Source organism: Scyliorhinus canicula, chromosome 1 (assembly GCF_902713615.1).
Source record: "Scyliorhinus canicula chromosome 1, sScyCan1.1, whole genome shotgun sequence".
Classification (NCBI taxonomy): domain Eukaryota; kingdom Metazoa; phylum Chordata; class Chondrichthyes; order Carcharhiniformes; family Scyliorhinidae; genus Scyliorhinus; species Scyliorhinus canicula.
This window is the reverse complement of record NC_052146.1, coordinates 101,937,964-101,963,559: the sequence shown is the minus strand read 5'-3', so window position 1 is coordinate 101,963,559 and position 25,596 is coordinate 101,937,964. Positions and strand designations below refer to the sequence as shown.

The 25,596-nt window shown below is 48.3% G+C and overlaps 1 protein-coding gene across 5 annotated transcripts in view; it reads right to left on the bottom strand.

Moving 5' to 3' along the window:
• The window catches only part of smpdl3b (sphingomyelin phosphodiesterase acid like 3B), a 119,235-nt gene that overhangs the window by 8,574 nt on the left and 85,065 nt on the right, over positions 1-25,596 (bottom strand). For all 5 annotated transcript variants that reach the window (XM_038796425.1, XM_038796421.1, XM_038796427.1 and 2 more), the window contains 4 exons: positions 24,717-24,860; positions 21,036-21,205; positions 13,605-13,785; positions 7,898-8,031 (listed from right to left, as the gene is read on the bottom strand). In XM_038796425.1, coding sequence (XP_038652353.1) covers positions 7,898-8,031; positions 13,605-13,785; positions 21,036-21,205; positions 24,717-24,860 — 629 coding nt within the window. The remainder of the gene's footprint in view (positions 1-7,897; positions 8,032-13,604; positions 13,786-21,035; positions 21,206-24,716; positions 24,861-25,596) is intronic.

Below are 25,596 nucleotides of genomic sequence, written 5' to 3'. Positions count from 1 at the left end.
AGTTTAACCTCGAAGTAAATGTAATGATATACAGACAGGCACAGACAGGCAGCTAATGTACACAGAGAACAGGACATGACCAATGAGCAGGCAGGACACTCAGGGGTGGTATCTCACTATAAAAGGCACGAGGCACTCACACTCCGCCTCTTTCCACTGATGAACATCTACAGAGTGAGTCAGGGTGTATGTACAGTATCACACCTCCAGCACGTGGCTATGAGCTAGTCTGGTTCAGTCAGACAGAGTAACCACACTTAGGTTAGCAGAGAGTCAAACTCACAGAGAACTGAGATAACTGTGCTACTGGTTCAATAAATCAGATTGAACTAACTTCAAGGACTGGAGAATCTTTTGGTTAAAGCTGCATCCAGTTGCAGCCTGTGTTATGAAAATGAAATGAAAAATGAAAATCAATTATTGTCACAAGTAGGCTTCAAAGAAGTTACTGTGAAAAGCCCCTAGTCGCCACATTCCGGCGCCTGTTCGGGGAGGCTGGTACGGGAATTGAACCGTGCTGCTGGCCTGCCTTGATGTGCTTTAAAAGCCAGCTATTTAGCCCAGTGTGCTAAACCAGCCCCTATGTTATCCCAGAGTACATAACACAACATGCTACCAGGAGACTGCTTGATCTAGTTGGTTTACCTCAGTCCGTTCCGTAACCACCAGCAAATGTATTCCGGTACCATGGAGAAGATTCAGGCTCCTCACCAGCTCAGGACCTCCGGCAATCTCGGTGCCAGCTGGCGGACATTCAAGCAAAAGTTTCTGCTGTACATCGAAGCTTTAGACCTCATCGGTGCGTCTGATGCAAGGAAGATCGCGCTTCTCTCAATTCTTCAACTATTTTCACTTCACCGAAGGCCAGGACAAGACAAAGTTTGAGACCATCCTGGACAAGTTGACAGTCACTGTGAAGTGTACACCAATGAAATCTTCGAGCGCTACATATTCAAACAGCGTCTACAAGGTAAAGATGAATCTTTCAACTCTTCTTAACGAATCTCCGCCTGCTAGCGCTGTCCTGCGACTTTGGTGATATTGCTGACTCCATGATCAGAGACCAAACCGTTTTTGGAGTTCACTCTGATCCTCTGAGAGAGCAGCTACTGAAAATCAAGCATATGACCCTGCCAGTCGCGATTGAAACATGCACAGTGCATGAGCACCCCACAAATCGCTATGCCCGGTACAAATCGGCTGAAAATGAAAAATGTGCCTCCCACGAGGCAGAGAGTGTGCAGGCCATCCCCCAAATGCAACGCCTCAGCATTGGTGAAAGCAGCCATTTTGCACGCTTTTCCTGGGCCCCACGCATGCGCAATGCGAACGGGATAACAACACCCGCGCTGCGCATGTGCGACGACGTGCGGAGCGTCAGGACGCCGACGTCATGACGTGCTCGAACTGCGGCAACGCCCACTTAAAGAAACACTGCCCTGCAAGAGGCAGGGGATGTTTAAATTGCGGGAAGCCTAGACACTATGCAGCCTTGTGCAGGTCTGCACCACCAGTCAGGGGCTAGCGCTCCTAATTCCAACGACGGCACGTTCAGAGTGTGCAACGATTACGGGATTCTGATCCTGGCAGCACAACGGATCTGGAGGAAGAATGCCTGGACTCCGCCTACTGTGTGGGCATCATTACCAAATGTGAATATGCCACATCCAACTCGTCACAAATTCAATCCATCCTCACTGTGGATTCTGCGGACGAATGGCGTGCGGTGATGCAGGTCAACCACTGCTCCATCCAGTTCCAGCTGGACACAGGTGCTTCTGCCAACCTCCTCAGGCAGATTTCAAACGCATCAAGAAGCCTCCCAAGGTCATTCCAGCAGCGTGCAGGCGTCTGGACTGCAACGGAAATGCCATCACGGCACTGGGATCCTGCCATCTACTCGTCTCCAACCGGAGCACCCATGCACGGTTACGTTTTGAAATTGTCAAGCCAGAACAGGGCATCCCTACTTGGCGTGCATGCCTGTAGGCAGCTGAACCTCGTGCAGCGGGTTTACACAACGACAACCTCCAATGTGGATTTTCAGGCCGGCATTGACAACATCCTTGCTCAGTATCCGAATGTGTTCGACGGGATGGGCACGCTGCCATATTGATATAAGATTCTGCTACGACTTGATGCCAAGCCAGTGGTCCACGCACCATGCCGGGTCTCGGCTCCACTGAGGGAACGCCTGAAGGCACAGCTCAAGGATCTTCAGCAACAGGGCATCATTTCCAAGGTAACCGAACCGACTGGCTGGGTCAGCTCGATGGTATGTGTTAGAAAGCCTTCGGGAGACCTGTGCATCTGCATTGATCCCAAGGATCTCAATAAGAATATAATGCGTGAACACTACTCCATCCTGAAGCGGGAGGAACTCACCAGTGAGATGGCACACGCACGTTTTTTCACCAAGTTAGATGCGTCAAATGGATTTTGGCAAATCCAGCTGGATGAGTCCAGCAGAAGGCTCTGCACCTTCAACACACTGTTTGGCAGATACTGTTATAATCGCCGTTTGGCATTGTATTGGCATCAGAGATCTTCCATCGCATCATGGAGCAGATGATGGAGGGCATTGAATAGGTTTGTGTGTACGTGGACGACATCATCATATGGTCCACGACCCCTGAAGAGCATGTTTCCCATCTCTGCCATGTCCATGCCAATGGCCTGAAGCTGAACAGGCCCAAATGTTGCTCTGGCATGTCGACACTCAAGTTCCTAGGTGACCAGATCTCTCAGCAGGACATGCGCCTGGACACAGACAAGGCCAAGGCCATTGAAGCCATGAAGGACCCTGAAGACAAGAAGGCAGTGTTGCGCTTCCTGGGTATGGTCGATTTTCTGGGCAAGTTCATCCCAAACCTGGCCTCACACACCACGGCCCTACGAAACCTGGTGAATAAGTCCACTGCCTTTGAGTGGAAGGCAGCACATCAGGCAGAGTGCTGGAGCTGAAAGCCAAGCTTATCACTGCACCCGTCTTTGCATTTTTCGACCCAGTCAGGGAGACAAAGATCTCGACAAATGCGAGCCAGGGTGGCATCGATGCGGTGCTGCTTCAACGTGATGACACTTCATTCTGGGCACCGGTAGCCTACGCATCGAGGGCCATGACACCCACCGAAACAAGGTATGCGCAAATAGAGAAGGAGTGCCTGGGTCTTCTCACTGGCATTCTCAAGTTTCACGACCTGCCGACATTCACTGTTGATCCGGATCATAGGCCTCTGGTCCACAAGGACCTGAACGACATGACGCCTCGGTTGCAGCGCATCTTCCTCAAACCCAGAAGGTACGACTTTGACTTAGTGTACACGCCTGGCAAGGAGCTCATCATCGCTGATGCATTGTCCCGCTCCATCACATTGCCTAGTGAACCGCTGGAAATCATCCGGCAGATTGAATCACAGGTGCAGCTGTGTGTTAGCACCCTGCCAGCGTCTGATGAGAAGGTTTTTCGCATCCGCGAGGAGACAGCCAAAGACCCCCTCTTGCAGCGTGTCATCCACCACCTCGCCAATGGCTGGCAGAAAGGGCAGTGCCCTCAATTTTACAATGTAAAGGACGACCTGACGGTGATTGATGGTATCCTCCCCAAGTTGGACCATTTGTCATTCCACTCAGTCTCCAGAGCTTGGTGCTCCGCCAAATCTATGAGGGACACCTGGGCATCGAAGTCCAGACGCAGAGTCAGGTAGGCTGTCTACTGGCCTGGTATTAGCCAGGACATCTCGAACATGGTCCTCAACGGTGTGACCTGTCAACGCTTCCAGCCAGCGCAGAGCAAGGAGACGCACCAGCAGCACGAAAACGAGACCTCCCCGTGGTCCAAGGTTGTCATCGACCTCTTTCGTGCAAATGGTTGTGACTACGTGTTGATTATTGACTATTTCTCCAATTACCCTGAAGTCATGAAGCTCTCAGACCTCATCAAGGCCTGTATAGAGACGTTCTCCAGGCATGGTATGCCATTCACTGTCATGAGTGACAATGGCCCGTGCTTCAACAGCCACGAGTGGTCTATGTTTGCCAAGTCACACCATTTCAAACATGTCACTTCCAGCCCACACTATCCGCAGTCCAATGGAAAGGTTGAAAAAGGGGTGCACTTGTGAAACAGCTCATCTGCAAGGCCGCGGATTCTGCTTCTGACATCTACCTTGCGCTGTTTGCATACAGGGCGACCCACTATCCACTGGCATGTCTCCGGCTCAACTACTGATGAACAGGGACCTGTGGACGGCACTTCCAACCATACACTTGCCCAACCTGGATCAACTCCCGGTGCTGCAGAAGGTGGAGCAGCTCCGAAACTAGCAAAAGCAGGGCTATTATGCTCATGTCACCAATTTGCCCGTGTTATCCCCGGCAGACACTGTCAGGATCAAGATACCAGATGGTGGCTGGTCTGCTCCAGCTGTCGTTGTTCGACAGGCTGCGCCCCGCTCATATGTTGTACGTATGGCTGATGGTTTTGTTATGCGACGAAACAGACGGGCACTGCGCAAAGTTGCCTGCCTGCAACTGCTTTCTTCGCTGTTTCCGTCCGTTGTAATGCCACTTCCTGATACCTCGAACTACAAGGCCAACAGTCAGGCTTCCATCCCGCCTGTCAAGGCGCCGTCATCCCCACCACCATCTCTCCGGCGGTCGACAAGGATCAGACGCAAGCCCCAGAGACTGGACTTATGAACATTTGTTTTGTTTGCTATGTTCTGTTTTCTCACATTAGACAGCTGTCTTCACATGTAAATACGTTCACATATGCCACCGCTTGTAAATATGTTAATATATGCCACCACATGTAAGTACGTTCCCATGTGCCAACAAAACATTTTTTTTAAAAGGGGAGATGTAATGACATACAGACAGGCACAGACAGGCAGCTAATGAACACAGAGAACAGGACATGACCAACGAGCAGGCAGGACACTCAGGGATGGTATCTCACTATAAAAGGCACGAGGCACTCACACTCCGCCTCTTTCCACTGATGAACATCTACAGAGTGAATCAGGGTGTATGTACAGTATCACACCTCCAGCACATGGCTAAGAGATAGTCTGGTTCAGTCAGACAGAGTAACCACACTTAGGTTAGCAGAGAGTCGAACTCATAGAGAACTGTGCTAGTTGTGCTACTGGTTCAATAAATCAGATTGAACTAATTTCAAGGTCTGGAGTGTCTTTTGGTTAAAGCTGCATCCAGTTGCAGGCTGTGTTATCCCAGAGTACATAACACAACAATGTAGACAAGGCTGAGTAAATATATTGGCTGAATGTTTGTATCTAAATTATATAAAGCAAACATTCCATTTCCCCCATTCTCCTGGAGGCATTGGCTGTTGAGATATGATGGTTCTACAGATGCTGACAACTATCCAATACTTTGTTCAAGTGGCCTTTCATCATGTGGAAGGGACTGTGCAATTAACAACAATGATTTGACAATAATCAGGAGTAGAGACTTCTAGCTATTTCGCCCTCCCTAATCGAGGATACTGAGGTCAATTGTAACACTTTCACTAATACTCCAGTTAACTCCTTAAAGACATGGGGTGCGTGAGGGAGGACTGGCGTTGCCGAGTCTGATTAATTGAGGGAGGGCTGGCGTTGCCGAGTCTGATTAATTATTACTGGGCGGCCAATATCGCTATGATAAGGAAGTGGATGGTGGGTACGGGGTCTATTTGGGAGCGGGTGGAGGCGGCATCATTCAGGGGCTCCAGCTTGGCAGTCCTGGTCACGGCTCCTCTACCGCTGCCGCCGGCCAGGTACTCCACCAGCCCGGTAGTGGTGGCGACCCTGCGGATTTGGGGCCAGTGGAGGAGGCATGTAGGGGAGATGGGGGTGTCTGTCTGGGCGCCAATCTGCGACAACCATCGTTTTGCCCCCGGGAGTATGGATGGGGGGTTTCGGGCATGGCGGCGGGCGGGGGTGAGGTGGGTGGGCGATATGTTCCTGGAAGGGAGCTTTGCGAGTTTGAGGAGCTTGGAGGAGAAATATGGTCTGGTAAGGGGAAATGATTTTAGGTACCTACAGTTGCGGGACTTTGTCCGTAGACACGTCCCATCCTTCCCACACCTCCCGCCATTGGGGATCCAGGACAGAATAGTCTCTAGGGGGGAAGGAGGGGAGGGTAGAGTCTCTGATATTTATAAGGTGCTCATGAAGGAGGAAGGGTCCCTGACGGAGGAACTGAAACTCAAATGGGAGGAGGAGCTAGGCGGGGAAATGGAGGACGGGATGTGAGCAGAAGCCCTGAGTAGGGTAAATTCGACCGTAACATGTGCCAGGCTCGGCCTGATTCAATTTAAGGTCGTTCACCGGGCCCACATGACGGTGGCTCGGATGAGCAAATTCTTCGGAGTAGAGGACAAATGTGCTAGGTGCGCAGGAGGACCAGTGAACCACGTACACATGTTTTGGGCATGTCCTAAGCTTAGGGGGTACTGGGAGGGATTTGCGGGGATCATGTCCCGGGTGCTAAAAACAAGGGTGGTGATGAGTCCAGGGGTGGCAATTTTTGGGGTTTCGGAAGACCCGGGAGTCCAGGGTGAGAAAGAGGCCGATGTTTTGGCCTTTGCTTCCCTGATAGCCCGGCGACTAATATTATTGGCATGGAGAGACTCAAAGCCCCCGAAGACTGAGTTGTGGCTTACGGACATGTCAAGTTTCCTGGGTATGGAAATGAATTAAGTTCGCCTTGAGGGGATCTATTCAGGGGTTCGCCCGAAGGTGGCAACCATTCATAGACTTCTTTGCGGGAGAGTGAGCGTCAGCAGCGGGGGGGATGGGGTGGGGGGGTAGAGTAGAGTAGGAGGGATAAATTGGCAGGTAGTACCGGTGGGAGAGGAGCAGGCTAGTGCAGTATTTTACGACTGAGGTATTGAATGTACGTGGATGTTTGCACATTTTTGCCTTTTTTGCTTTCTTTCTGTTGATGTTTGTAACTGTTTACAATGCCAAAAAACTACCTCAATAAAATTGTTTGTCAAAAAAAAAGACATGGGGCACGTTTCTCTGCTCCCCATGCTGGATGGGAGAATCGCGGGAGGGCCGGGCGACTCACGACACGCCACCCTGGCACCCCCCGCGATTCTCCCACCCCCCCCCCCAAAATGGCATGTCGTGGAATCGCCGCTTGCCATTTTTCATGGCGACCGGCGATTCTCCGGCCCGGATGGGCTGAGCGGCTTGGCGTTCCCAACCTGTTCACGCCGGCGGCAACCACACCTGGTTGCTGCCTTCGTGAACATGGCGCCAAAGGTTTGTTTGAGGCTAGTGGGGGACGGAGAGGGGAGTGAGCACCACGGCCGGGCTCGGGAGGGGACTAACCCGCGATCGGTGCCAACTGATCGTCGGGCCGGTGTCTCCAAGAGACACACTCTTTCCCCTCCGCTGTCCCGCAAGATGAAGCCGCCACGTCTTGCGGGGCAGCGGAGGGGAAGACGGCAACCGCGCATGCGCGGGTTGGAGCCGGCAAACCTGCGCATGCGCGGCTGATGTCACTTAGGCACCGCCGTCGCGTCATTCTCGGCGAGCCACCTTGACGCAAGCGTCAAGGCCCGGCGGCCGAGATTTATGGAGCGCCGCTCCTAGCCCCCTGGGGTTGGGGGGGGGGGGGGTGAATAGGGTGCGAGGAGCGGCCTCCGAGGCCGTTGTGAAACTTGGCCGAGATCACAACGGCCTTCCCGATACCGCGTGGGAGCGGAGAATTCCGCCCATGAACTCACATTTGGAATCTATTGCTCTGAAATACTTAGCAGTTGAAAGTGCAGGACTTTTACCTATTAGGAGATCAGAATAAGGAAGGAAGCATTTTAAATGTGTTTACAAAATAATAAAGTGCAGCCATATTTACTGAAGCAAGAACAGATTCCTCTTACCTGGACTTCCAACGTATTTGTATCATACTCAAATACCCGAATCCCAGGGTTGTTAGCTCCATTCACCACACCAGGTAGTGTTGTTTTCCATGGAGTAATGCCAGGTGCAATAAACATAACTCCAATGGGAGAACCTGAGAGAACAACAGAAGATTTCTACAGAACAGGAATGGCCAGACTTTAGACTTGAGATCTATCTTTTCAACAGTCATCCTACCACGACCCACTAGCGTGGTCTGCCCCTTCCCCCACAGGGATGTTCAAACATGTTGCTCAGTGTAGGCCTTGTACTACCTCTCGATGGATTAAAAGACCAAAAATGTAAATACGTAAGGACATTTTTGTGCTGTGGATCCTTACTCACTAGTATCAGGCTGAGACCCAAGGATAAAATCTTGCGATAATGCAGGAAAGGCTATTTGTATTGTGCAAGGCTTTTGCAGTCAACTGGGGTAGGTGGTGGTTACATTTCATCAGGCTGGGAAAAATCTGAGTTCAAAGCTGCAAGGCTAATGTCTAACGCACTGCCAACCAAGTTAACAAATGAAAGTTGTGGTGATATGCCTATGGGTTGTATCATAGTTGGACGGTGTGCAACCTCCAACCTTCAGGTGGCAGCACCGATACACCATGCGGTCTCGAGATCAAGTCATGTAACCTGTGCTTCCGATAGAAGGGGAGGCACATCCGGCCATCTTCAGAAGAAGTTACAGAGGGTAATAAGACATTCATGTGAATGGTCAATGCAAGGTACAAGTTCCGGAGGAGTAATTAGCAGACTCTATGATAACGTGCTGTGTATCAGATTGCTATCTTACCACACAAGACTCAATCAAAGATTCTAGTTTGGACAAGTCGCAGTGTTGGGTGGATTCCTTTATGAAGTACAAAGGACCAAACATAACAAAAGTTACATACTAACTGCATTCTGCTTTCAGCCCATGGAGAAGCAATTTATGCAGGATTTTTGCAGCTGCCTTCACCAAGAATGCACAACAATAAATATGTAATTTAGTTTCTATTGTAACAGTGGGCCAGCAACTTTTTGAGGGAGTGCAGAATTGCCATGAAATGTTCAAATTTTACTCTCACCCTTTCCACAGAGTGAGTGCAGGGAAAAAGCATGCACTGCACATGTGCAGGTTCGGCACTCACGATTTTGCACATCATGAGAATTTGTGCTTCCTGCGATTTCACACATCAGGCAAACAGCGGGGGTTAACTTGCGGTGGTCAATTTGAAAGTACCTCCCGATCGACCAGTCGACTGTGATCAACATCCTGGGCACATCTATAGAATATGCATTTTTCCCACCTGCTCTGAATTTTGTGCTCCATAGCCACAATATTCTTTGTTATTCAAAAGTGATGTTCTCCTTGTCACTAAGTCTTAGCCACCCTTCACCCTGTCATATGAACATACAAACATATGAATTAAGAGCAGGAATAGGCCACTTGGCTCTTCGGGCCTGCTCCACCATTCAATAAGGTCATGACTGATTGCATTGTAACCTCAACCCCATGTTCTTGTCTACCCCCGACAACCTTTCATCCTCTTCTTAGTAGGCCATGTGGCACAGTGGCAGCGCCCCCTATCTCTGAATAAGAAGGTCTGGGTTCAAATCCAATGCATGACTTGTTAGCCCATGGAAGGTGTGTTCATAACATGGTTCAACCGGCTGATAATCAGCTTGGGGACCCTTTCACAACATCTCCACTATTCCCCAATGGGAAAAATAATGTATGCGTGAAGATACTCTTAAAAAAATCCCTGTGATAATTAAGACTCTATCTAGCATCTGCTGTCTCTTGAGGGAGAGAGTTCCAAGGATTCACAACCCTCTAAGAGAGATAATTCTGCTCATCTGTGTCGTAAATGAGAGACCCTGGTCCTTTCTGACCTACACTGATTCCATGTCTGCCAATGCATCCAATTGAAAATCCTTGTCCTCATCTTCAAATCTCTCTATAGTCTTATTCCTGCCCATCTCTAACCTTCCCTATAGCTTAACATTCCCAAATTGCACCAATGGGTCTCCATTTGTGGTCTCCTGTGCAACCCACCTGCTGCCCCCCCCCCCAACCTACATACACACAATTCACTTTGCAGTAGCATTATTGGAGGAAAAGTCTTCAATCACCTCAACTCCACTCTCTGTAAATTTATCTCTATATCTCTTTCTACCTTATTACTTCTACTTATTTGCTCTTTAAAAACCTTCTCAAGGCCCATCCTTGTGGCCGAGTGCTCAGTCACCTTCCCTAACCCCTGTTCATAGCTCAACATCCATTCTTGTTATTTTGCTGCAAAGTGCCATGGGAGTATGAAAAATGAAAGGCGAAATATGAATGCAAGCGGTTGAAGCTGATTCCAGTATACATTGTACAAACATATATGTGGCATTCAAACAAAAAACTACGTTGAGAAGGTCAGAAGAACATTAATACCATCTGGTCAAAATCCCAAAGCATGATTGGCTGTGATAATTAGAGTGTATATAAATATATGTTACTCTGTAATCGGTGGTTTAGCAAGAGTACCACAGCTACATTTGGAAATCCTTTGCACTAAGTTAATTACAAATAGGCAGTATTTGAGGTTTTTCAATTGCATCTTTTGCTTCAGAGCTATTGGCAGATTTGCCCGGGCAGGTTACTCTCAACCTTAACCATTTTGTAAACTGAAGAGGCCACAATTATCTCTTCCAGATACTTGAAACTCTGTGTTTATGGGCAGTATTAAATAAGAAAGAAAAGAAGAGTTTTACAGTAGTGGTATTTGGAGGATGATATCATCATTGAAAGCTATGCCCATGATATAAGATCCTGGCAAAAAAAACCTGATATCTCCAATGGTTTCAGTATTTCACTGAGTATTGTTGATGCTTGCTGACTCATGAAGTCTTGTTCAGATATTTGTTGTAATAGTTGCAATTCACATGGAGATTTATGCAGTTTTAAGCACCAAAATTTAAATATCCCATGTAAATGATAAACATTAAAAATATCTTCTGCAAATTATAGGAGTGAGAACTGACTGATGATGCACTGAATGTCTTCCTTAAGTGCAATCACCGAGTCATCCAGAAGTGGAACTACAGGGGACAGTCCAAACTGAGGTTGACTGAGTTTAGGAACATTTAGAGTTACAGTTTGTGTAAAGTGTTCTCAGGAATGAATGTAGTTATTGCATTGAGTGTAGAGCACACCATAAAACATTTGACCCAATTAGTCTGTCAGCAATTATACTCTGCATAAACCTCGTCCCACCTTTCTTTAACAGCCCTGATCAACATTCCGATCTATTTCTTTCTCTTGTGTGTCCTTCCCCAGCTTCCTCTTCAATGCATCTGTATTATTTGCCTTAACTTTGACCGCACCTTTCAACCTCCGAGCTCCGCAGCCCACAAGAACAAGGGCAGCAGACATATGGGAACACCACCACCTGCAAGTTGCCTCCCAAGTCACACACCATCCTGACGTGGAAATATATCTCCGTTCCTTCACTGCCATTGGGTCAAAATCCTGGAACTCTCTCCTGAACAGCGCCATGGGTGTTGCTAAACCATGGACTTCAGCAGTTCAAGAAGGTGGCTCATCACCACCTTCCGAAGAGCAATTAGGGATGGGCAATAAATGCTGGCTAGCCAGTGATGCTCACATCTCATGAATGAATAAGAAAAAACTACTTGTGGTAGTAATTCCACATTCTTACACCATCGTTGTAAAGAAACTTCTCCTGAATGCCTTACTGAATTTATTCGTGACTGTTTTATTTTTATGATTTCTCCAAAGTAAAAACATTTATTCACTACCTTAATACCTCTGTCAACCCTCAGCTGCTTCAGCCTGCTCAATATTACCTAATACTTAGAAACTCTCAGTTCTGTAATTGTCATTGTCAATCTTTTCTGCACCTTTTCTGGTGCACCTATTATTTATATAATATAAATACAAGAAATAGACACAGTAATCTTAAATATGATCCAATCAATGTTCTCTACAGGTTGAACATAATTTTCCTTTCACAAATGAAACCAGTGACTGGTTTGTCTTTATAGAATTATTAGCCTGTATTGCTACTTTATGCTCCACAGGTTTTTTGAGTAGAGCCACATTGTGATAGTATTGGGATACATAGTCACATTATATAACAGTGAAAGAAAGAATTGCATTTAGTATCTTTCATGACTTCCTAAAAGGCTTTACAGCACGGAAATACTTTTGAATATAGCCTCTGTTTTAATGTAGGGAAACACAGTAACCAATTTGTGCACAGTAAGCTCCAACAAAACAGCAATGTGATAATGACCAGACCATCTGTTTAGTGATATTGATTAAGGATAAATATTGGTCAGAACACTAGGGAGAAGTTAATAGTGTTGTGGAATGTTTTACATCTACTTGACAAAGCAGATTGGGGGCACGACCTATCGACTTCATCATGCCCGTTCGGAATGCGACGAGGTCGATAAATTTTGCAAGCGGTTACCAACCTCGTCACGCTTCGTGAAATCTAATGAGATCTCACGAGGTCACACGATCTGGATCCCGCTCATTTACGTCGGTATCCAGATTTCCATACTCATGGGAGCAGGTGAGCTCTGAGCAGGATGGTAGGCTGACACCCTGATGTCACCTGGACACCATAGCACTGCCAGCTTTGCACTCAGTGTCACCCAGGTGCTACCCTAGCAATGCTAAGATAGGTTGGCGGGGCACTGGATGCCTGACTGGCAGTGCCAAGATGCTCAGCTGACACCTTGCCCATGCCGGGGATCGGGCCTGGGGGCGCCCTGCCCTTATGAGGTTGGCTCGAGGATCCCCTAATAGGTGAGTTGGGGCGTTGAGGGGGTCTGGTGGCCGTGGTGAGGGGTCAAAGGGTCGAGAGATCATGGAATCCTGTGATTGCAGGAAGTGGGCCAAAGTGCAGCCTTGGCAGAGTGTTGCTCGCCAGGGCTCAGAAATTAAGCAGCGTCATGTTTAATAGCAGGGTTTTTCTCGGCGCTGCTAGCACCAGGAGATACCCCACGAAACGTGCCCGACACGGGACTCTGTTTTATTTCCGTTAAATCACTGCTGGGTTTAAGCTCTCATTGAAGGATTACACCTCTAGCAGTACATCAGTTCTTCACTATGGCCAAATAACCTCCTCCTGTGCTTTTTAATTCTATAATTCTATCAGTGTCTGTGCTGGGTGGAATTACACCTAGACTTTCAGACTCACCCAGTCAGGCATTCAACGCAGGGTGGTATTTATTGGGCTGCTGTTATAATGTCCATTAATTCTACAAATTTGCGTATCATCCTGAAATTTCCACTCCCTAGAATCAGAACCTGTGCTACATCCGTTTCAGAGAGTTTATAAAGCAGCCAACACATTAGTACGCTGTACAGAACAGAAAGGCTCAGTTTCAATCTCCAAGCTGTGCTCGAGTTGCTCACTTGGCTGTGAAAATTAAATGGACAGGTAGGAAGAAACATCAGCCAGAGTTCATGTTCCTTATCACTATCTGGTAACTAGTGGAAAATGGATGTTGCAGACACCTGGTTCAGACTCTGCTGTTGTGCCAAACACTCAGTTTTCTAACCAGCCAATGCACGCAGTAAGCTGACAAATGATGGACTGTCTCCAGACCTTCATATCAACTTGAGTCAGAGATACTGGGAGAAAATCATGAAATAAAATAAAAGATGCGTTTCACTACCTGAAACACTGTAGAACATCCTGAAGCTGTCGGTATGGTGGTGTCCAAAGAACTGACCGGCTATCACACTGTGATACTTTTGGACAATTTCAATATATCTTTTATTGAAGTGGTGTTGATACCAAGATGTCCTTCTCCTTTTTTCAAAAAATCCAGGCGGCACATGTCCAATAATATAAACCTAAGAATATAAAGAATGTGTGGTGAGCCCCATTTACCTCTCAGCACAATTATCATTTCATATATTGTTGAACAGGTTAAGTTGGTTCCTGATGATAATATTAAAGCATCCATGCTGATCTTTGCTGAATTAGTTGATCTGAGCAATAGTAGTGCTGGGACTGTGATAATAAGTTCCTGTACCTCGAGAGAAGGGGAGAAATTTCTGATCGCTATCTGGTAACTTTCTACAGCAGACAGCAAGAGTGTGTGTATATATTATATATGAGATACTTGTGTGGAGAGATAGCCTCACTTGCCAATGGTATGCTTATTGTATTGTTAGGATACACAGATGAAGGGCATGGTTATATACAATGTAGTGGGGCTGGGGTGCACCATTCCCCCAGATTCCCCCAGGAATGACATTTTCAATTTAATTAAGTTTCCTTTTGACATTTTATTTCAGTTAAAGTGTCCCACCCAGGGAGAGTGACCCCCCCCCCCCCCCACACACACACATATTTCTTTAATTTCCTGACTTTTTTCAATTTAAAAGTATAAATGTCGTGGTTATCACATTTTCTTTACACACAAAAGCCAGACAGAAACATTATCAAATCTCACTCATCTAAGTGTGAGGGGAAGTTTCATAATTCATATTTGCTGTTGAATATTAACTGAATATAAATAGGGGATCCGGGTTCCCACGTCTCGTGGGCACTTGGGTGCATCATCACGTCGGAAATGGTATTTTATTTTAGTTAGTTAGGTTTCCTTTGATGTTTTGTTTTAGTTACACTGCCCCACCGGTCACCACTCATTTTTTGTTTAATTTATTGATCTTTTGGTTTATATTACAAGTGTAGAAATAGGTGACAGCTGGGACTCTGGGGCAGGAAGAGAGCTGCAAGACTTAACAAAGTCAATAAACTTTCCTGATAAAGGACTCTGTGTTTTGGTTTCTGTTTCATCAACTGGCTTCGATCCTCTTAACACCACTGTTCAATTTGCTAATAAGAATAATATTTATTGTCACAAGTAGGTTTATATTAACACTGCAATGAAGTTACTGTGAAAATTCCCTAGTCGCCACACTCCAGCGTCTAGTACACGTAGGGAAAATTCATAATGTCCAATTGATTTAACAAGCACGTCTTTCTGGACTTGTGGGAGGAAACCGGAACACCCGGAGGAAACCCACGTAGACACAGGGAGAACGTGCAGACATGGGAGGGGGGAGGGGAGGGGGCCGCTAGGGGAGGAAACACCGCATGGCTCCACCATGCCAGCCCCTGGATCGTGTGTAACCATTCCGAGGGCAACCCTTCTCCCTGCCCGTCTGCCCCATCGATCAACCATAAACCCCACCAACTGCTGAGGCCTCTGGCCGTGGGGCTGAAGGCTATTGCTGAACTGGTCGTCACAGTTAAGTGAGCACTTCACACATGCAATGTGGATGGGTGGGCCATGTAACAAGTGGGAGTCATTGCCTAGCATCCCAATCAGACACTGTGCCTGAACACTGCGGGACACAACACCATAAACGCAGCAGCCGAGATCCGAACACACAGGGGATGGGCCCCAGCACCGGGAACATGTCCACGGCTGGAGGGTGGGTGAGTGCTATGGAGAGGGGGCAAGCACCCAATCCAGGTGAAGTTATTAGTGGGTGTCTGGAGTAGAGGGTATGGGCTGATTGAGGAGGGCCCAATGCAGCCGGAGTTCTTGGCCAGGACGTTCTGGGTGTGGGGGAGGGGAGATCAATGTGGGAATTGAGGGCCACAGGGTGGGAGCCACAGCTGTTTGTCAGTCAAACACCCTCTCCCAATTCCTTAAAGATATTAAACGGTAATTTGAAACCCTAGTGGTGCTGCTGGTAGTCGGGCGGCCAGGCGCAGGTGACAGCGGCAGCAGCAGCATCTGCAGAGGCTCGCTGCGGCGGTCCATGTGCCGGACCCCACACCACACCCTGAGGACCTGGCCGCCCATCAGGCCAGGGAGCAGCCCAGATGGGGAAGGCCTGCGACGGCCTCGGGTGTACAGGCATCGCTGGCCCTTTGAACAAATGATGGACAGCAGGAGGCTCTGCCTCAACAAGGAGATGATGCAGCACCTGTCTCCTGTCCCCGCGGACTTGGCCCTGCGTGAAGGAGGAGGACACCTGCTCTCTGTGGCCATGAAGGTCACCGCAGCCCTGAGCGTTTATGCCTCGGGATCATTCCAGGGCTTGAGTGGGGACCTGTGGGACATCTCACAGGCCACAGCCCACAGGTACATCCGACAGGTCATGGATGCGCTGTTTGCCCGGATGGAAAGCGACATCAACTTTGACATGGACCAAGCCCAACAGGATACCCAGGCCGCGGGATTTCTCTGCCATCGCTGCGATTCCCCAGGTCCAGGGGCTGATAGACTGCACACATGTCGCCTTGTGCTTATCAGGCCATCTGGGAGTAACGTACATTAACAGGAAGGGGTTACACTCCCTGAATATCCAGCCCATGTGTGACCACCACATGAAGATCATGCACATGTGTACACACTTCCCAGGGAGTGTGCACGACAGCTACATCCTGGGGTAGTCAAAAATTCTCGGCATCTTCAAGGACCACCCCAGGGTGGTTGGCTGGCTCTTGGGGGATATCCACTGAGGACCTGGCTAATGACACCAGTACAGAGGCTGGAGTCCGAAGCGGAGCCCCTACGAGGCCCACGTGGCCACCTGGGCTGTCATTGAGTGGTGCATCAGACTGTTCAAAATGTGCTTCCAATGCCTCAATCACACCGCTGGTGCTTTGTGGTGGTCTTCTGCGTCCACCACAACCTGGCATCGCAGTAGGGTGATGTGTGGAGGTTGGGGATGAGAAATATGTGCCCACCCCCTGAGGAGGAGGAGGAGGTGGAGGATGGTGAAAAGGATGATGAGGAGGCACGGGACCAGCAGGGGCTGGAGGACAATCCCGGGGAGGAAACAGAGGCCCAGCCGGAGGCTGCAGGACAGGCGGCAGCTGCTAGGGTTCGGCAAGACCAGAGGGCCAGGGAGGCCCTCATACTTGCTTGTTTCACATAGGACGTGGCTGTGGTCCGTAATCGCTACCTTCACCGTCTCCTCCATCCGCCATTTTCCACCCTCCAAGGGTATGTGTGACATCACTCCAGGGACTGTGTTGACACCTTTAGCAGGTCACTGTCGAGGGCAGGGGGTGATGATAACCCGCAGGGAGCTGAGAGCCAGTGCTCCTCAATCTATGCCAAAGTCTGATCCCAGCCTGTCTGCTGAGTGCTTGGTCACACCCATCACCTGCACGTGGTGTGCCTGGGGTGGGGGTGCAGAGTGAAGGGGGGGGGCTGGGTAATGGGCCAGGGGTTCGGAGGTCGGCTCACATTGCGGACGAAAGTGACAGAGGCATCATACTCATTGAGGTGAAGGGTTTGTAGTGTTTCAAAGGTGTCCCACAATACCCCACTCTCCCGATGGCACCGCCCCACTCCCTAAGCCTATTCTATGTGCTGACTGTGACACATGGCCTCAGAGGGGTGGAACTCGGTGGAGCTGGTGGCCACCATCCCGACTCCATGGGACGGGTCCGGGATGGCATCCAATGTCCTCTCCTCCCGTTCGGGGTCCATGGGGTCCTGAGCTTCAACTCGGGACCGAGGGACAGCTGGGATGAGCCCTGGCTGCCCCTGCGTCATCTGTCCCTGCCAGCCCTGGCAGCTCCCCAATGTTTGCACCTTCTTGTTGATGCCTTTGGCAATGCTCCTCAGTGATTTGGCCATGCTCTGCAGTGCCTTGGCAATGCCCACCTGCGACTGGGATAAGCTCCACTGAGCCTCGGCCATTCCCATCTGAGAGCAGGACAAGACCTGCAGAACATCATCAAGGTCAGCTTAGTACTGGGTCATGCCCCCCAGCGAGTTGGACATTCTGCCGAGACCCTCAGCCATGGCTGACACCAACTGTGTGATGCCTTGTAAACTTCCACTCATGCTGATGTCGTGGACCGGGCTCTCCAGTGTGGTCGTCATCCTAGCAGTGTTGGCCTTGGTGCCACATATTGCCAGTGAAATCTCCTGCACCCATAGCCTCTGTGACTCCTCCAATTGGCTACAGACCTGCTGGTGTGTTGCGCTCTGAATGTCCTGGTTGCTCTCTTACATCTCCATCAGCTCCGGGATGGCGTGTTCCATAGGCCCAGCATCTGGCTGGGTCTCATGTTATGGGCCAGGGTTTAGAGAACCGCAAAGTGTATCATGGAGTTTACCTGACCCACAACTTTTAATAGATTGTGGTATGGGGAGCCCACGGACCACTCTACAGGTGTGGAACAGCAGAAATGGAAAAGTATTTTTTTAAAGCAAAACAATGTTTATTCACTGAACTCAAGTTAACCTTTTTAAAACATACAGTGAACACCTTAGCAACCATTACTTCAAATACAACCCCCAAAGAATACACTAAGTAATCCTTAAGCTGTCCTTTTAACATCCATAAGATTTAAAACAAAACTTTTAACAGAAGCACATAAGGTTAAAGTCACTACTGAGAGCAGTTATTAGTTTTAAATCACAGGATTGATTTACAGTCTTTACATTACAGAGAGAGTCTCTAATACACCTTCTGGCTGTGACTGCAGCTATCCAGCTCAGAAAACAAAACTAAAACACACCCTGCAGCAAACAGCCTAAAATGAAAGTAAAAAGCTGACAGACAGCCCAGCTCCACCCACACTCTGACATCACTGATAAACACCCATTTCTTAAAGGTACATTTCTTAAACACCCATTTCTTAAAGGTACTGTCACATGACACTCAACTGAGTTCTGGGATCCAGCCGACCACCTACTGCTGTCTTGCCTGGGTGTTACTGCCTCCAGATGATGTACATCCGCAACTGTGTGATGCTCACCAGATTGTGCCCTAGAAGCCACTAATGTTATCCACTGAGGTGTGTGTCTCTGCGCTGGTGGAAGGCGTGGATGACAGCTGTAACGTGTTGATTGTGGCATCCTCGGAACTCTCCTCCGAGGTGGTCTCATGGGAGGCAGGGGAGGAGGTCACCCCGGGTGGGCTGGCACTGTCGGCTGGAGGACCTACGAGACATGTGGTTAGTGAGTGGGGTGAATTAGTCTGTATGGCAAGAACTCATGTTTGACACGTCCTCCGGGTGGGGCCCTGGTTGATCCTCACCTCTGCGGAGTGCGGCGACCACCGCATTGGTGATTGCTCTGTCCTCGACCACCCCCGTCGCCTCCAGAGCCTGTTTCTCGAAGATTGTAAGGATTCCTATGTCCGGCACCCCTCCGCTAGTTTGGGCCCTCTCCCGGAGTATGTGGGAGAGCTTCCCCTGTGATGACACAGAGAGGGCATGACACTAGTTCCCAGTGGTGGGTGGTGATGACGGACGGGTTCCGGAGTGGGGTGTTGGGGGGTGAAGGAAGGGTTGGGGTCCGCATGGAGAGTTGGGGATTGGATGCACGCATGCGGATGGAAAGGTCTGTGGAAAGGGGGAGCACTAGTGTCAATTCACCCATGCTGCCCGGTGTAGGTCGCCGGCCTTCTCGCGGCACTGGAGTTCAGTCCTTCTGGTCATGCTTCCCAGGCAGTACTGGCTGCCCTGTGGCTCACCAGCAGGGACCCTCCGTGGAACAGGACTTCTCTCCTGGATGTAGGCTCCACATCTAGGAGCCTACATAGGTGCGCGTCACCAAATCTTGGGGCTGGTCTTCTTACCCCATGGCTGCGAACTGAATGGGGTTGGCTGTGCAAGTACTGTTTAAATGCTGCGAATCGTCTGGCGAGCATGACATTTGTAGCGTGAAGCCTGTGGGGCCTCAGAAAGTGGATCAATTAAAGTTGAATAGCGTTCCCACTCACTACCACAGTTAGAAATCTTTCCATATAATCGTGCTAATGGTTGACTTTCTAAATCCTATTAAGCAGCTAATATTCTCCTTAGCATCCCGTCGGAGATTCCCTGTATGGCGTCAGAATATCTAAGAAATATCTTGGACTGGTTCGAACGGCCTCAACGCACCTGATTTTGTGATGCGACAAGGCTGTTAAATCTCGCGAGAGGCTGAATCTAATGTGGGCTAGACCGGGAGAAACTCCCCAAGGCCCCAAAAAATGACTCAGGCATGATCAAACGAAAAAATAAAGAGTCCACTGGGAACGAGCCTGCTGTCTAAAGGCACCCTGGGGGGTTTTCAGGCCTCAGTGTGGAACATCTCGCCAAGGCCACATTTAGTCACATTTCCTGCACTAAGGAGCTCCGCATTCGAAAATGGCGCCCGGATCTCTCAGTCCCTGACGCAACCCGCAGACTCCTCCAATGCCCCATCTCACCTGTTGGGAGGTCCTCAAGCCCCCAGCACCCCACCTCATACGGACAGTTTACCTCCGGGCCTGATCCCCAGCGTGAGCAAAATGCCATCTGGGCACCTTGACACTACCAACCACTCAGTTGCCTCTGATCACCTGGGAGGCCCCCCAAGTGCCATTCCACCATGGGGACCAGTGTGAAACGGCACCCAGATGGGGTCTCCTCACCGAGGCCGGTAGAATCCGGCGCTGGTTAGATCTGGCGTTGGCAGGGTTAAGTGAGCAATAAGTTCACTTAACTCTGCAAGTCTGGGTCCCGCCCAGTTTGGCCGGATCAAGATCGTGATGTCTCACGAGATCTTGCGAGGCGTTCTGACCGTCGGGAATCCCGGAAGAGGCCTCTTGTGGGATCTACCGGCCATGTCCCAACCCGATTCCAGTGGGACGCGGCAAATAAATCCTGCCCTAAGTGTGGATAAATACCGGTATGGATCTCACTGAAAAGCTGGCAAGAAACTCCCCACTAAACTTGCCCAGAATAACACATAGAAATGTTTCCATTAAATCATGTCCCTTATAAGGGCAGCACGGTGGCGCAGTGATTATCACTGCTATCTCACGACGCCGTAAACCCGGGTCGATCCCGGCACCAGGTCACTGTCTGTGTGGAGTTTGCACATTCTCCCCTAGTCTCCGTGGGTCTCACCCCCAGAACCCAAAAAGTTGTGCAGGATAGGTGAATTGACCATGCTAAATTGCCCCTTATTTGGGAAAAAATAAATTGGGTACTCTAAATTTCTTTTAAAAAATCACTTCCCTTAAAACAAACTTGGTTTTGCACCCCTTCCCATTTGTTTTGTTTCAATAGGGAAGGAGACCTCAACAAAGTCTTCATTTTTATTATGTGGCAATATGTTGTATATGTATTTTGAGTTACAACTTACTTTTTCTTTTGCTGTCACTGCATTTGAAAGAATCTTTTCAAACCATTTAAACTGGCCAGCAGGGTCGCTAATCCCAACATTAAGCTTATTGCTGCTGTAGTACAGGTTTGTGTTTAAAACAATGATTCGTTGGTCAATCCGACCCTGCAGCTTCTCAGTGTAGAAAGCTCCTAAAGGCAATCACAATCTTTAGTAAGAAGGTTCATTTAAAACTTGGGTATTTCTTTCCCGTTCCTTTGCAATTCACATAGTTCCGAGGTTTCATTCAATTTTACCACATGGCTCTCATCTCTTTATTGGGAACCAGTAACTCGTCTCTCTCCATAATCAAAACCAATGTGGTTCCGTGGCTTCATAGGAAGGGCCAAGATGGCCAAAGTCATTTGTTCCTATTACATGGAGGATTGCGCCATTGTTTGACCTCTTTGTCCAGCAGTTTAGCTTAATCCGCTGGATTCCAATGGACCAGCACACCAGACAGCATTAACGATGATGCAAATCGGGTCTTTTTGTTCACTGGCATTCTTCATCTTTAGGAGAAAACATAGAAAATATCCAACGTCTAAGCATCATAAAATAATCCAGACGGGGCCCAGGGGAGCTCAGTTACTCCACATTCACATTTTGTTATAAACTGGATGATAGGATTTTACAAGAAAGGTCTTGTGACTAGGATAATTAGCTAAGTATATTGCAAGAAATAAACACTGGTGCGTACCTGGAGAATTAGTACCTATAGGCTCACTGCTTTGATCTTTACTATTCATAGATCATAGAATTTACAGTGCAGAAGGAAGCCATTCAGCCTATCGAGTTTGCACCAGCCGTTGGAAAGAGCACCCCACTTAAGCCCACACCTCCACCCCATCCCCGTAACCCAGTAACCCCACCTAACCTTTTTGGACACTCGGGGCAATTTATCAAGGCCAATCGACCTAACCTGCGTATCTTTGGACTTGTCATCCTGAACCTTTCCAAAACCTTGCTACTAAAGGAACACGAGTAGGCTATTCAACCCTTTCACCCTCTTCCACCATTCTGTTTGATCACATCTGATCTGTAGCTCAACCCCATTCCCCTTACCAAACAAATCAATCTTAGTCTTGAAAGCTTGTCATCCCATCCAGGCATAGCATGGGTCAAAAATCATCATCACCTATCTGGAGAAACTACTGATCTAAATGGCTTTAAAAATTCATCATGACAAATTATCTGAAGTTCAATATTTCCTTGCCTGTGCTAAAGTTGTGTCATGCTACCTGCTGAAGATGAAAGTGGGAGATAAAAGTGTCCCCAATAATATTCCAGTACTCCTGTGATGGCCTACTTTGGTATAGAACCATTAAGCTCACAAAAGTATAAAGTTCGATCCAACATCTGGAGTGATGATGTTGGTGCTGAAATTGAACTCATTGCCCTTGAAAGAGGAATGGATGAAGCCAAAAGGAAAGAAAAAGAAAGTAAATCCATATAAGCCTTTAACTATGTTTTCAATCATTCCATGACCGCACCTTTGCCCATCTCATTAACCTCCTCCAACCCTACAACACACTGAGATAACAATGGGTTGGACCCAGAGCCGGCTAATCTGAATATTAAAGTGTTGCAGTCAGGCACACTTTTTAAAAAAAGTTAAAGTACCTAATTCTTTTTTTCCCAATTAAGGGGCAATCCATCGTCCCTGTACATTGTTTTGGGTTGTGGGGTGAGATCCACGGGTAGAATGTGCAAACTCCACACGGACAGTAACCAGGGGCCAGGATCGAACCTGAGTCCTTAGCATCATGAGGCAGCACAGCTAACCACTGTGCCACCGTGCCGCCCTCAGTCAGGCACACTTTAATATTCACTCACCAGATTTACCATGGTGCGGCATCTAACCCTGCGCCTCAGATACTCTGAGCAAGCCCCAGTTAGTACTGGTCTCCATAAACAGAGACCCAGGGAATCGGGAGACCCTAGATGTGTGGGCTCTGGGCTGGGTGATACTCTGGCACTCCTGATGCCACTCTGACACGCTGGCAGTGCCACCTGGGTACCAAGCTGGCTGTGGCAAGGTCCCCCTGTGGCATTTTGTCCCTGCAGGGGATCTGGCCCAGGGGTGCCCTGGCCTTATTAGGTGGGGTGTGGGGGGCTTGATGACACTCTTCTGTGTCGGGGGTTCTGGGGCCACGTTGGGTGAGGGGGATTTCGATATTGGCAATCTCTTCCTGTATTCACGAGCAGAGCTCCTCAGTGTGGCCTCAGCAGGAGGGTTTCCCACTGAGGCCTCAAAATAAAACAGAGTCCCGTTAGATAGTGGAGTCTTTCTCGGTGAGTGCTGGGAAACACCCGACTAAATGCACTCAGTACGGACTCTATTTCATTTCCGTTACATTGTGCCCTATGTTATCGGCGTAAATAAATATAAGTTGTTGTTTGGCCTCAGGGTCTCACGGTGCTTCATAGTCAATCACTATTATTCGTGGTCACTAAATTAACAGGCAATTTGTGCACAGCAATGTCGTAAAAACAGAAATGAAACCAGTTTTAGTTTTGTTGGTTGAGGGAAAAATATTGGCCAGGATCATTGGCGAACTCCCCTGCTCTTCTTCAAGATGGTGTCATGGCATCATCTGCAACACTTGAAAGAGCAAATGAGACGTTGGTTTAATGTCATATTCAACCTGCAGGTGTTCATTTTGATGTCTGCAGGATGAGGATGGGTCTGGGCTGAGCTACGATGGCCACCCTTGTAAATAGCCTGCCAAACACAATGTCGAAACACACACATGAAGACTGGTCATTGAAGCTGTAAGGTTGCAGGAGGATAGGAACATAAGGAAGCCATTTATCACTTTGAGTCCATCCCGTCATTGAATGAAAGCGAAACAAAGGAGCAGGAGGAGGCCATTTGGCCCATCAAGACTGCTCCGCCATTCAATATCTGATCATTCAACGCTGTAACCTGTTCCTGCTTTTCTCCCATATCCTTTGATCCCTTTAGCCCCAAGAGTTACATCTCAACTCCTCCTTGAAAACATTATGGCCTCAACTGCTTTCTGTTTTTCACAAATTCCAGACTCACCACTCTTTGGGTGCAGAAATGTCTCCTCATCTCAGTCTAAGGATTTCCCCGTATCCTTAGACTATAACCCTTGTACTAAACACTCCCACCATCAGGAACATCCTTCCTGCATCTACCCTGTCTAGTCCTGTTAGCATTTTATAGGTTTCTGTGGGAGCCAGCCTCATTCTTCTGATCTCCAGCGAATGTAATCCGAACCAACACAATCTCTCGTCAGTTCCGCCATCCCAGGAATCAGTCTGGTAAACCTTCGCTGCATTCCCTCCATAGGAAGGACAGCCTTCCTCATATAAGGAATCCAAAACTGCACACAATATTCTAGGTGTGGCCTCACCAAGGCCCTGTATAATTGCAGCAACACATCCCTGCCCCTGTTCTCAAAATGGGCAGCCGACTCAGTATTACCCTCTTAGTCCCAGTTCCCTGAATACCTTTGGATAACCAAAGTCTTTCAATCTCAGATTTAAAATTAACCATTGATCTAGCACTGATTGTTGTTTGCAGAAATAGTGAAGAAAAGTCTGGAAAGGAAGATTTGATTGATGAGAAGAAGACACACAATTTGCACTTGCGTATCAGCGATCAGAGGATTGCTCATCTCTCTTTAGCCAGACCTTTGTTAAACATTGCAATAGACTGATGGTCCATCCAAGGTGCCCATAGCTCCGCAGTTTTGTTGTAGATTCTGTGGTAGTTAGCAGGAAACTGATTTTTTGGATGGAAGTCATGATTTCCCATTGCAGAGTAGACTTTAGTGCCTGTGAAGATATTATAATTTATTACAGCCACAAATCTCATGATAGTCAAAAGGATAAAACAGCTTATAAAGAAGTAATTAACATCTTTGCAAAACAGATTCATAGCAAATGCAAATTGTGCATTTCATCCAGTTCTGAGAGAAAATATATCTTACATTTCCTGTACATATATATTGTATTTCAATTCTCTTCACACACCTAGTGGTGCTCTAAGGCAGATTTTTGTCTGTCTCCACAGCTAGTGATTCCTGGATCAGGTCATGAGTCTGTGACTGGGGGCTTATAGCTTGAGGAATGCCGCTCCACATCACTCACGGCTGGCCAGGGGTCTCTCCTGCTCTTACCGCCAGCCATTGGTGTGTTGGGAGGATATGCAGGTTGACACACTCAACCTGTTTGACCACGTTATGAACGCACCTTCCTTGGCCATCAATTCCTGGACTAGGACTCAAACCCAGAGCCTCTGACACAGAGGCAGGGGCACTACCCACTACACCACAAAGCCTTCACACGTATTACATAGTACTGTTTAATGATCTATAAATCAGACAAAGTAGTAAATGCCTAATCAAAAGACATTACGATATTGGATCTGTGTTCCCTGATATGGCCTTGGAACAAACTGAAACAATCTATGCCGTTTTAAAGGGCATAGCCCAACTGCACCCCTTACTCAGCTTATCTGCTGCTGAAACCCTCACCCATACCTTTGTTACCTCTGGACTTGACTATTCCA